At 37.0% G+C, this 13,953-nt stretch overlaps 1 protein-coding gene across 1 annotated transcript in view; it reads right to left on the bottom strand.

Annotated features, from left to right (window-relative positions):
- The window catches only part of CFAP74 (cilia and flagella associated protein 74), a 46,384-nt gene extending 32,431 nt beyond the window's left edge, over positions 1-13,953 (bottom strand). Inside the window, exons 1-12 of the mRNA XM_009889674.1 lie at positions 13,902-13,953; positions 13,030-13,120; positions 11,514-11,660; positions 10,601-10,699; positions 8,702-8,806; positions 7,378-7,486; positions 6,779-6,864; positions 5,451-5,553; positions 4,565-4,722; positions 3,061-3,271; positions 1,984-2,169; positions 763-936 (exon numbers count right to left, since the gene is read on the bottom strand). Of these exons, the coding sequence (XP_009887976.1) occupies positions 763-936; positions 1,984-2,169; positions 3,061-3,271; positions 4,565-4,722; positions 5,451-5,553; positions 6,779-6,864; positions 7,378-7,486; positions 8,702-8,806; positions 10,601-10,699; positions 11,514-11,660; positions 13,030-13,120; positions 13,902-13,953 (1,521 nt within the window). The remainder of the gene's footprint in view (positions 1-762; positions 937-1,983; positions 2,170-3,060; positions 3,272-4,564; positions 4,723-5,450; positions 5,554-6,778; positions 6,865-7,377; positions 7,487-8,701; positions 8,807-10,600; positions 10,700-11,513; positions 11,661-13,029; positions 13,121-13,901) is intronic.

The following is a 13,953-nucleotide window of genomic DNA, read 5'->3' on the forward strand; positions in this document are numbered from 1 at the left end:
AGATTTTTTTGAACACAGAGCCAGGTGCCACTGTCTTCCAGTGGAGGTCTGCTCTTTCCATGGAAGGCACAGGCTCACAGCTCCCAGTAAAATCAGAATGCCCTGCAAGCTCTATACCTGCGCACATCCATCAATGCCCAGACAAGAAGCATCCTGCAGGCGGACTGGCAGCATAAACACTGACACAGTGTGAAAACTTGTCTGATACGCCACGCTAGCACCACTTCAAGTACAGAGAAGAACTGGGCAGCGTACACTTGTTAATTACAATACAGAGACAAACTGCAGCTCAGTTTCCTCATGACCAGTACAATATGATGGTCGCTTGCAAACTGAAATCTTAAGTGGACTGTAGTCATGACTTCTTTAAGGACAATATTTTATAGTAATAATGTATGTACAAACGATACGTAAGTACCAGTTATGCCGCCTTTTAAAAAGCATGGAACACAGTCTAACAAGATGATTCATCATTTGCTCACCTTTCTGGCAGTATTTAAATTCCCCTACATACAGAAAATATTTTATAATTTAGACCTAAGTAGTAAAACTAAGTAGTTTGTTTAATCTGACTATAAACTTACCTAAGAGATTGCTAGAGAAAAAGGCAAATACTGTTTCAGGTTTGACTAAAGACCTATTAAAGACAACAATATTTTTTTCCTTCCCAGTGCAACAGAGTTTTGATCAAGACATCCGTATATAGATGTAGTAGACACATACACATCATCCTTACAGATCCTATGCGGAATGGCCACTAACCTTGAAATGAATGCAGCTTGGTTTACTGAAGAAAGTACGTGCCTTACAGTCACGACCGGACACTATTTGCTTGTGAAAAACTCCAGTTTGGACTTCCTCCATTTTTTTCTCAAAAATGTCTTTTTTCTCTACCCTTGTAGCCAGCTGCTTTGGATCCATTTCTTCTTTGGATATCTAATAAAGAACAGCAGTAAAAACCACCACGACTGTAAGTCAGTATGGTCACAAAATCCATAGCTCAAAGTAGGAAAGGCTGCAAATGGAATCTTTCAGTATCCGGGCAGCCTTGGTCTGTTTCTCTCCAGATCAAACTCAGCCTCCCAGCTCCTGTATGAAGAACTGAATTTATTCTCAGCTGCCTTTTCCGTAGCTTATCATCATCCCACACTGTGACATAATGTTTTTCATGGCAGTATTAGCTCTTCTGCACTTAAAGAGTGTTTTCCCCCCCTCAACTTCTTAAACTTATTCAGAAAAAAACCAGCTAACTTCACTGGAACATTTCAGTTATGGTCCAGTGCTTCTTTCATGCAAGTATAGGAACATATAGTGACATTATTTCTTTTTGATTGATTATAATGTCTGCTCTTAAAGGTCTTCCACATCTCAAAAAAGCAGTATAGACAAGTATACCTTGGAATAACACTTAGTATCTTAACTCCAGAATTCCACTTTATAAGAGTACATTATTTACTTCTGTTTAGAGTACAGAATACTATTACTTCGCTAGACATGCTTTTCTTTGCCTACTGTGGTACAAGAAAAGTTGTTTCCACATCAAGCAATTGGTGTTGTCAACTCAACAGAAAGTCATGTTTAGTTTGTTTAAACTCAAACAAATGAACATGATGTACGTCTTCACATATCTCTGAACTAAACTTGAAGTATTAGGACAGCAAACACCACAGGAACAGTGCCAAACACCAATTACTCGGATGATGGATCTCTACATCTATGTAGTAAAGTCTGCATTTTAACTGCAAAATAGGTAATTGTTGTTTTTAAGGGAGGTCCTGAAAACAGCACTTGCCAGTGTCATTACTTCAGATACATACAGCTACTAGAGAGGCAAATGAAACTTCTAATCCATTAAAATACTTTTATGGATATTGTCAAAATTTGGTAGAGACTAACTTCACAATGAGTCAAACACAAAAGGATCTCATCCACCTTTTTTTTTTTTTCTTTTCTATTTCTAATAAGATATATCCTAACATTTACCTTGTGCAAGTCATGTTCCTGACTCCAAAGCCCTGGGAACTCCGGCTCTACCAAGGTCTTGTCCCTCTCTGTCTCATCTTCACTGCTTTCATAGAACACATCATGGGGTATTTTTTCAGAAATCTCTCCTACAGAAGCAGTTCTCTCACTGGCTGAGGAACAAGCTGACGGAGAGCACCACGACTTCTGTGAAAGAACATCAATTTTGAAGATACAGTTAAAAATTACTAGCGGATAGTTACTTCAACAGTTAAGAGTTTCTGAGGAGATCTTTTAATACAAAAATGACAGGTTTATAAATCTCAGAGGCCAAAGACAACAACTTAGGTCAATCCCTTATTAAGACACTGAATACAGACAAAATTTCATGCTAAAAGCATCTATATGACATTAGCTGTATACTGTAGGAGGCTAGAAACTAGTCCTCAGGCATAAGAATACTGACTGTACTTTTTAAATATTTTGTATACCACAGAATGACCAAGGACTTTGTTGTTTTGTACAATTAATGATTATTTCTGCCAATACCTCTTCCCCACCCCTTTTCTTTTAAATACCTAAAGACTGCATGAAGCCACTAGTTTCAGCAGGGAATTCAGTTCACTCCACCTCCACTTTCCAGGCTAGAACTCCCTGGAATGCTGAGCAGATAAACCATGCAGGAAGCTTATGTCTAGAGAGAACCACTGTCTCCTTTCTAATACAGTCAAAACATTTCTCTTGTGCTGACAAAGTGATCTGAATCCTTACTCAGGGATAAAGGTAATTAAACTGGAAGTGGTTTTTTGATGCCTGTTGTGACTTGTGTTCAAAGATTCACCTCTTCTTACAAATGCCCTTAAAAAAAACCCCACACCAAACAGGACAATGTCTTTATTCATACAAGCACCAATAATCAAGAAAAGGGAGACTAACAGTCATTAAGAGGTCTAACGGAGTAACTACTCCACGCTTGTTCTGTACTGTCTGGTATTCAGTTGTAGCCTGTGCTATGCACAGGCAAAAGAATTCACTGCCCTTGCACCTTTAAAAAAAAAATAAAATCTAAAGACAGTTAATTCTTAGGCCTTTGTTTACCTGTGATATGGCTCCAGCTGAATGTTTGCACGTCTTCTCAATATATTGCCATGTTTTCATTCTCCACCGTAAAGAACCCTCAAGTTTGCCACCACCCTTGACTGTCTTAGTAGAGGACTGGTGTTTTTTCTGCTTGTGAATAGAAGCTTTTTCTCGCAAAATTTGAGATACAATCTCGATTTTTCTTGATTTTTGCCATTCTCTGGAAGCTCTGTAATCCAATGTTGTAAGAAATATTAAACCAACCATGGTTGTTTACTAAAAATACTAACTTCAGTCCATTTTTTTTGAGCCTTTAAGCTAAATAGCAAGTCTTTAAATTGGGTGCAGTGGTAATTTCTGTCAAGACACCAGGCGATTCAGAGGCTATTTATACATTTTTGCAGACTAAATATACTCAATTACAGTGTTTTAGAAGCTGAGGAGTTGACAAAGCATACCAGTCGTTGTTACTGAAAACAATAAACTAATTAAATAATTTTCATAACCTAGTTAGCTATTTAAAGAAAACCGCCCATTTGAGATCCAGTGGATTTAATACAGGAAGGAAGAATGGTGAAAAGTAAGGACACAAGTACTGACCCTGGAAGACAGGAATTCAAAGCTATGTATGACTACAAATTCCACAACACACTGGGTAGTGTAACAAAAGTGACAGTAGATAATTTAATCTCAGTTTTAATATCAGCAGTTTAATACACCATTTTCTGCAACAAATATTATCCACCCTAATGATCGCTTTTAATATAGACTTTCACCTCTTCAACTAATCCATATAAATAATTACACATTCTAAACAGGAGCAAAGAAAATACCACCTCTCGTTTAAATACAGGCTACTGCCTACGGAAGCACTTTACTGTCTGAATTTAGCCTCATGATACCCCATTGCAGCAGATAAAATACATTATAAATACAATGTCGTTTTGGAAAATCATGGTACAAAGAAGTTAATCATGGTTACAAAGACACAGCAATGGTACTGACTCCCAGTGCTATCTGCCTTAAGTATCAGTTGTTTAAGAATCTTTTTACAGGTGATATACAAATTAATGACATAATGGTTTTAATGACTAAAAAGTTGTTTTCTTTTTCATATAATTCAGAAATATATATTCAGGCTGAAATATACTCAGAGAAAACAGAGAATGCCCCTTCACAGAAAAGGAGAAAAGTAGTACCCTGGGAGAAAGAACTAAGCAGTTCTTCAGATTAGCAGGATGGTAGCTCAAATTAGAAAAAAACCTGCTGCAAGAAGCACGATGTAGCTCACACTAAGAGTAACAAACTGTGATCTACCTTTGGTTCTCTGAATAACACCTAAGCTAGAAGTTCAAGTCTCTTAAAACAGACTATACAAGTATCACACAGACAGAGCATAAGAATGAGTTCACTCCCTTGAGACAGCTCCACAGATGTTATGTTTTCAGAATTTGATTAAGAGCACCAATTCCTGCATGAGCATCAGTAAGCAGCTGAGTTTGATGTAGATATGAATACTTACTGTTTCTCTTTTTCATGCTCTAGCAGTCGTTTATGGAGAAAAACGTCCTTGGCAACATTGCCTCCTTCTGCCAGGATAGCTTCCCTCATTTTCATCTCCTGCTTCTTTGCCTCAAAGGCCTTCGCTTTGTTCCAAGCCTGGAGAGTTTGGAGTTTTTCCTATGAAGCCATACAAACCCCAGTTACATATTTGATTCACATATTAAATAATATAAAACAGCGAATCTAGTGTTGGTCCCCTTATCAAGAATAAATTTGTGGTAGATTTCTCTGAAGTAGAACTTCTTGGTTTGAATATGCACACTAGTCACGGTGTGCTGAAATGCCGAAAGCTCTGACTGGGTCAGGGTTACTTCTTTACCCCTCTAGCCTGTCCTGGAAACGCTACTCAATGAAGCAATGTGGAAAGATACAGTTCTAAACAAATTAGTATTAAATTAAGAACACTTCTTCAGATTCTTCAGAACATAAGTAGAAAAGCAAAGTAGCATAGCTCAGAAATTCTTAATTTACTTAAATTCTTAAGTAGCTGGTTTTCTTCCATATGTTTACTCCATATGAAGTACTTCTGCACTGGCATCCAAATAACTAGAAATGCTTCTGGCCGAGTTTTCAGAGAACTTATTTGTAGTATTTTCAAGAGAGTTACCCTACCAGAAGAACTAGACTGTTGACAGAAAAAAATCCGTAAGTAGAAGTGTCAAAATCTGCCCATACAAATCTAACACCATTACTCCTATAGTTAAATTCTCCCCAGTTTCAAGAGAGATTTGGTTGGTGATCTGATAGCATCACACAACAATTCTGCAATGAAATCACTTCCATTAAAACCTAGCAGTCTAACAAGTCACTTTCTCCATTCCCAATCTAAGGCACAGCAGCAGTACCCTATTGGAAGTTATGCTGGTTTTCAGGGAAAGCACAGCTTGTATCCTTCTCTCCATATGCTCCTGAGTTTTCACGTCTTCCTTTGCATTTTTTTCATGAATTCTGTAAGCAAAGTAAAATCTTTCAGGCTCATATCCTGGAAAGCTTTTAGTATTAGAATGTTTAACCTGACAAGTAGTAATTGTCAATGTCACCATTCTTCCTGTAAGCCGCTGTGTTTACTATGATACTGGGTGTGGGTAAAGTGGAACAGTTGGAAGACTCTTCTATATATGGTACCGCTCAAGCTACAAGTGCCAACAGGCTTTCAACTAGTTTGCTCAACAATTTTTTTTTTTTATTTTGAATATGAAGAATGTGTTCCACATTATGACATATGTCTAGTTGCTAAAATAAAGCAAGAACTCAGGTGTTGCTCATATAAAGAATATCTAAACAATTACGTAGTGAAATTTATATGAGCCAACCACTTGCACCCACACTAAAAATAAACCCTAGAAACTCTAAAAGCTGGAAATGTGGGCATAAATCAAATCCAAGAGTATTCCAGGTAATATGATGGTAAACTAGAAAAAAATAGCAAGATGTATATTTGATACATTGGTCAGGAAAAAAAACAATCTTATTTGGGTGTTTGTTTTTCTTAATTATTACAAATTTGCACATGCCATCTAATGAAAAATAAACCGATACAGAAACAGTATAATTATTTCAATCATTTTTCAATTAAGTCCTAATATACAAGAAAAATTAAGTTACAAATGTTCACACTTTCCTTAGTAGCAAAATAATTCAACACCACAGTAATTATATAAACATAAACATATGCAAAGAACATTTCATTTACCATCAACCAGGAAAGAACAGGAGCACAAAGAAATGACCTATCAACCAATTTTCCCAGACAGCAAGAAAGCTTTTTTTCCACATTTCAGAGGGGGTATAGAATGGCAGAGCGCAAGGTCCAAATGGGGAATTTAGTTATACTACTTCGAACTACTTCAGTTAATAACACACACATATATAAAACGTGTCAAATCATTATTAATGTCTACAAGTAGTCAAACCCCTCTGCATCACATCAAAATGACAGTCCCTTCAGCTACAGGGAATCTGAAGACCATACTAGGACAGGAAGTGGGTTTTCTTCTTTCCAAGTCCTTTGTGCTTTGTAAGATTTGAACGTGTCACAGCACTGGTACTGTGGCAGAAGATTGCCAAATCTAACAGAAGATACACCGAGCAAAAAAATTATTTTTCAAAGACTAAAGGATAGAGTATTGTACACCAGAGAATGTACAATGACAGAAAAGGAGTGGACGATAACCTTGCCATGCTTTTTCTCAGGAAGGATACTGCTTTTTTGTGGTTCCTTTTGGCATCTTCAAGCATTTTTTTATGCTTTTCTTCATATTCTTTCTGGGCTTCCTCTTCTTTTCTACAAAACACATGCAAACCAAGAGCTGCAGCAGGATTACGGAAACCTTGATTCCAACATAATGACATTTAACGATGGGGCTGAGGGCTTTAATGTCCTGGTGGCGAACAACAATGCAGACACGTGTAGTTAGTCTGATCAAATAGACTTCATTTCCATAGACAAAAAGCATTCACAGTTTTTGTCTTTACCAAGTTTTTTTTTTTTCCATAGATCAGAAATCTTTACCTGCGTAACTGCAAGAATGTGGGCAATTCTTATTTTAATTCCATTTCCCTCATAAAATATTCCAGAAGCAACACCCAGCTAAGAAACACAATACCACTGGTATTTGAATTAGCTAATCTTCTCAACACCTGAAATAGCGAATTGGCTACAAATAACACACAGAAAGGAAGCAGAGTCTGACTTATATGCGCTTACTTTTCTCTAGACCGCTGATTTTCTTCTGCTTGCAGTGCTGCTATTTTTTCCTTCCAAATCCGCACTTTGGCTCGTTCTTGGTATTGCATCTCCAGCTCCTCCTCATCTTTTTTAAGTTGTTCATGGAGTATTTCATATTTTCCCCGCTCAGTTTCTATCTGCCACATCTCAAGCCTTTAAAACAGTGTGAGTTGTTTTCACCAAAATACTGACATTCTTTACCTTACTTAAGGCTATTGAGTAGGTAAGACTATGCTGAAAATGAATATCAAGCCACGTTTTTTTTTTAAATTATATTGTAAATCATACCCTGTTACTGACACAGGTATTTTACCTTCCAGACTAAGGCTCTTAACTTAACTAATAGCATATCTCGTTTTAAAGACATCAAACATATCAATAAAAAAACCCAACATATCAGTAAAAAAAAAAAAAGTAAAAAAAAAAGTAAAGCTCAAGGTTCTGTTTCTCACATACACATTTACCCAGAAGAAAATATGAAAAACAAGAAAACTTAGGAAAATAGCTTTTCTTCAACAATAAATAACTTCAGGGACAGCCTATTGCTTTTATTCTTCTGTGTTTTACTGAAGGAATTTAGATATGATAAGGACACATATAAATAGATTAATATAGTTATTGCTAATAACACAATAAACGAGTCAAGCATTTTAACACTATTATACAACACTGCAGCAGAACATACTGTATTCTGGTTAATCACATCTATAAGCTCAGGCTTGTGTTCTTGCTTTGATGTGGTGGCATCAGTAGTTGTACCTTTGATGCCACAAAATAAACACACTCAGCTGTTGCCTTCTGCAAAAGACAGTTTTATTCTGTCTTATATAAATAAATAATTCTGTATACGTGAATGATTAATTACAAGCAGCAATATTAGCTTAGCATAAAAATACACAGTATCACTGCAATGTCTCCATCATTCTCAATTTCAGTTTTTTCCTTCATGCCCTATAAAAATCACTGAGGCATAAATTAGAAGCGTTTATGCTCATTCAGAGATCAGTATCACAGACAGGTCTACTTTAGTCCAGCTCGTTTTCCATTTAAAATGAGACCTGTTTAGGTCTACAATGTATGCACAACTCTAAATAAAAATCAAAACTTCATTTGTGTGCAAGACAAACTCGGGAGCTGACCCACAGCAACCAATTTCCTATGCAATGAACTGTTCAGGCTAAAAGTTGCTCTCAAGATCCTCTGCCTTGCAGTCAACCTCACATGACCTCAAATTACATAGCTCAGTATTTACAAGCAACTTTTGTAGTCATTAACTTTTGAATCGATTAAACACACATGAAGGCCATGATAAAGAGTGACTCCCAATCACACTGTTTTCACATTCCCTTCCCTTCTCATTCCACTTACATGTTTTCTTTTAGTGTCAAAGAAATTTTCAATTCAAAATCCTTCTCTTTCTCCAGTTCAGTGCACAGTCGTCTGTGCATTGCCTGAAGGCGGGACAAGGCTGCACTGTTAACATTAAAAAGAAACAATCAGAAAGAAATCGGAACTAATAAAGGTTAAAAAAAAATCCCCCCCAACAAGATTAGCAACAATAAAAAACAGTTTTGAGGCTGAGATTTATGTATTAGAACTTCACTAATTTATGCAGTCTCCTACATAGTCTTCTAAGTGCCCCTTCTTCATTCAAAGGCATAGCTTGAAACTATTACACATTGGTTGAAATTTACAGAAGAATATTTGTTTCAAAAGCACTGACCAGAAGCTTAACATAACTATTCATTTCTCAATCTGATAAAAGTAGTATTATTAATAAAATAATTTTTGGCGAACCTAGAGAACCTAGACTGATTTTGCTTTTAAAGCGGCATTACAATATTCCATGTACTTTGCCTACAATGGCAGCGTTGCCACACAGTTGATTATTTTCCTTGGTCTTCTCTAGCCAGGAAAACTAGTAGACAGTATGCTACAGAATGAACAGACAGTGAACTGACTACATTCAGCATACCCACCCTCCCTCAAAATGAAAATTGAAAATGGCTCTTCTACCTGCAGTTACTACTCTAACTTTGAATTTTTTGTATTGGGCATCAGTGACGCGCATGGTAGCTAACATTTTCATTATTGCTGAAACATGATGCCTTTGAGCTTCTTAAGCCAGAAATCTATCAAGTCTTCTTAGTCCACTACTCACTTACTAAATGTAATAGATTGTGAGAATTGCTATTTTTCTGCATATCCAGACCTCACAATTTGACCCATCATAAGCATAAAAACTACAACGCTTTTCTGTCTTTGTTGGTTCTTGTTACGAAGACTGTCTTTTTGAGATCCTGAACAGGGAGTACAAGCACCCATCACAGGACTCTCGTTAGCATTCAACTTGCCATTTTTGTTTAAGCAGCTCTTCCATTTTGGCAGTTAATCTACCTTTATCATTCATCAATATACTAACCCGAAGATTAAGACAGGACATAAAATGCAGCTGCTAAGTTTGTTCACAATACACTGGCTCCTGGTACACAAGCCACCCACTTCTTTCTATTTAAACCAAACGCGAAGAGCACAGTAAATTGCCTCCCACTTTATAGCAAAAGTGTTTCAGAACAGCTCCTGTACACAGGACTACTCCTGAAAGGCATTCATGCATATATATATATATAAATCTTGATTGTAATAGCTACCAGAAGCAAAACCACAACCTCTAAAACTGCCATAGCACATTGAGGTTGGTTCATCATACTGAATAGAAGTGACCAAGACCCTGATAAACGTCACAGACAGTAGTGGGATAGGCTGATTTAACAACCTGTTGTGGTATTTAAAATATAAGCCTCTTTCCTATCCATTCCTGTATTTCCAGCTCTTTCTGCACTGATTCACCTAATAGAATATTACCTCTAGACCAGAAAGCATAGAGATCAATGATTCCCAAGCCAATGCACCATTATTCTGTATTTCAAAAGGAGCAATTATTGCTGAAAATACGTCAGCTGGAAAGCGACTGCAACATTAGCGTTCCCCAAGACGGGAGCGAGCACATTGCTCTGCTCACTACGCGAAAGCGCAATACCCTCGTATCAGAACGGCCTTCCAAGCTAATGCAGTCACATCTTAACCTGAGAACGGCAGTGGGTGTCATCACTGATCTATTAACATCTTTAATATATGTGCTCAAAAATTCTATCAACTGTTCAACAATATGAAGAGATGAAAACAGGAAAGTTTATCTTATTAGTTACACAGATAATCATAGTAGATGCCTGTAATCTTTGGTATGCAGAAATGCTCTCTACCTACACATTGCCAGCCGCCTCCTCTTTCTCTATTTCAACGTCTACGTACTCCAGCTGCTTTGCTAGCAGCCTGATCTGCAGCTGACAGGCACTCCGCTTGTCTCTGGAAGAAACAAATAGATTAGTTATATTTTGTAAGTTTTTTACTCTTTCCCACGAAACGCTTCCTTTTGGGGGCAAGATTCACAGCTAGGACTCCTTCAACCCTCCCAACCCACGTCCCACCACCATCCCAACCCACCTCCCACCACCATCCCACTTTTCCTTTTCAGGTTTTATTGTGAGGTTCTTCAGAAGCCCCTGGTAATTTCAAGCATTTTCGCCGAAAATAATAAAAAAAAAAAGTAACAAAGTTTATTCTGACCTCATCCAGAGTTCAGATATCAAAAATGACAACAGCATAAACAGCCTCTTTACATGTTAGCCTTCTTCAGGTATATTTGGTGCTAAAGAATGTCTTTGTGATGTTAACATAGCAAAACACTCATAGCGGGTGTTTATCTTAAAGCACGTGAGTAACTTCACCAATTCTAATGTACTATTTCTATCACAGTTTAGAAAACATTTATAATGAATTTTCTACTTGATGCTTCCAACCGACTGTTGAACCAGCAGGATTGTGCAGACATCACTGGAAGGAATTAGCATCTAATTCTCCCAGATGAATTTAACATCTCCTCCTTCTTTAACATTCATTATTGTGTTTCATTTTTTCAAGTATGTAATTAATTTTTATCCTTGATCCTTAATTCTTAACAAGGGTTTGGGGAAATATTGAATATATTATATTAAACAAGTGATTGCATCCTGTAACCTTCATGGAAAAACTGTAAAAACTCGAATATTTTTAACAGATACAGTATCCCAGTATTTGATGATGACTGATGCTGATGGATTCTGTTTGCTTAAACACTGACCTGGCTTTTTGCACCACAAGCTCCTTTTCTCTGGCTATGTCGTTGAGCTCTTTTAGGTTCCTCTGGAACGTTAACATGCACATTCTATCTGTATACTTCATAGCCTGAATATTATTAATGTCACCCAAACAGTGTTCCAAGCTTTCCCTTTGAATTGAAACACACAATTAACAATGAAAACATAATGAGAAATTCAAAAGTTACGTGAAGTTTGTATGTCATCCACTCATGCGTTTGAGGGTTTGTTGTTTTCCATTTTACTCTTGTTCTAGCAGAACTGTTACAAATATGACCAGTATAAATAACGGTGAAAAAAAATGAACATAGTCCATAAAAGAAGTTTACATACATGTACTTAAGCCAAGATTTTGAGACTTGGATATCTAATGTTGAACATTTGTACCCACATTTAATGCATTAATTATATGTCTTTGTTTTGAAATGCCTGTGGCTCCTCTTGATTATACCCAGGGTTTGCAAATTCTGGCTTCCCAGAACTATAGTTTAAAACTTTAAAGGGAACATTCTAAACTACCTTAAAACATATTAATATACAGCTGATCAGTTTGTGAGGTGAGCTAATCTCTCTTATCATTTTGGTCTGCTTAAACATATAGCAAGAAAAGGTCTGAAGGTTTGGTTTGTTTTATTTTTAAATCAGTTTGCTGTAATTTAAATTTCTCTGTTGATAATGGTAACGCTGTCAACATTTACTGGCAGTAGGCATATGTGCTGTGCGTCTTCCCACAGATGTATATTAATAAACATTATTTGAGCTTTTCGTCGAGCCTTATAACCGGATGCCAGGTCATTCCAGGGCAGAGATTAACAGTTGCGTCAAAGTAAGCCAAACTGTGCTGTGATCTTTGTGCAGAGAGCAGCAACTACTTAAGGCCACATTCAAACCACCAAATTCTTTTTCATGCATGACCCATTACATGTAAACTTATTTCTTCAGGAATAAATCTGCTGTATCACCTACTTGTAAAATCAACATAGTACTAACCTATCATATCAATTCTGTGCTAATTGACTTTACACAGGGCTACAAAACTCAGTATATATTAAGAAACCTTACAATCCAACACTGATAATCTTCAGCAGAAAACCTGCTCTTTTTCCAACAGCTCCTGATGTTCTACAAGTACTGAGGGATATGAACACAACACTACACGTTATTACAAAGAGCTGGCTGGGTTTTCAAGAAAGCGTAAATTTGGTTAATGTAATGCTCCTTTGAGGAGAGCCAATTAGCCCACGTTAATGTGGTGCAATCATTGTCTTACACATACATACCCACAATGGCTTCAGATTAAAAAGTGTCCTGAGTCTGTCTTTATCTCACTCAGCCCATTGTTTTAACAGTAGTAACCAATTTATTTTTTGTGGAAAGGTCTATGTTGCCTATGATTAATTTGATAATGCATAGTTGAATTAACCAAACCTTCCCTTGAAAAGGTAAATTAATCCTATAAAAGAAATTACTGTTAAACTGGTAACAAAACAAGTTATTTACATGCTAGAATCAGATTTGTCTCCAGCTCCTTCAGAAGCATCCTTGTTTCCCATCCTGCCACCACCAGCCAACTCTTCTTCATGCCTGTAGTCTAACAGATATTAAAACAACAGTTTAACACAGACTTTAAGCTTTAAAACGCAAAGCTCTAGCATACTTGCTGTCAAGTCAAAGTGGGGAGAATCAGAGGTGACATTTTATAGCACTCCTGCAGCCTATATAAAAAAATTCACACGGCAAAACACACAGGCCTACTATTGTACAGCTGCAAACCAAACCAGGACAATGCTCCCTGCCTTCATTATCAAAGTGTCACCAACAAGCCAATGTATGTGGAAAAAACACCCCTAAAATCAGAGTGGGGGAAAGCTAATATTTTGACAGGTTTTGGCCAACCTGTTTAATTTATCTTACACTACCTTATCCTACTGTACCATAAAGATAGAAAATTTTTGTTAAGTATTTATGCAATCATGACAGTGACAATGAGAAAAGAAGAGCCTAAGAACTGTATTTAACATAAAGATCACTATTCAGCACTACACCGTCCACGATAATCTTTAAAATGGTAGCTATGTTTTCTCGCATAATATACTGAAACATACTCTTGGACACACTAGAGAAATCAGCTGCCTATTGAGAAGTATCTGGTGCCAGTTTAGGTGTCTTAGGGTATCCAAGATCTTCAGAGAGCTCAATCTGTGGAAGACCTATGCCATTTTGGAGCCAGATGAGAGAGTCTGAAACACTTCAAGTGGCACTAGATGCCAATGTACAAGCAACTGAATCAAGCCCATACAGTCAAATATTAGATTTTTACCATCAGCAACTGAATCAAAATGCCTCACAGAGGTAAAAAGTAGAGAATTTACCACTACGGAAATAACGGATTAGATTTGGATTCGTTACAGCTGTGTAGCACAT

This window comes from Charadrius vociferus, unplaced genomic scaffold (genome assembly GCF_000708025.1).
Source record: "Charadrius vociferus isolate BGI_N301 unplaced genomic scaffold, ASM70802v2 scaffold477, whole genome shotgun sequence".
NCBI classification, from domain to species: domain Eukaryota; kingdom Metazoa; phylum Chordata; class Aves; order Charadriiformes; family Charadriidae; genus Charadrius; species Charadrius vociferus.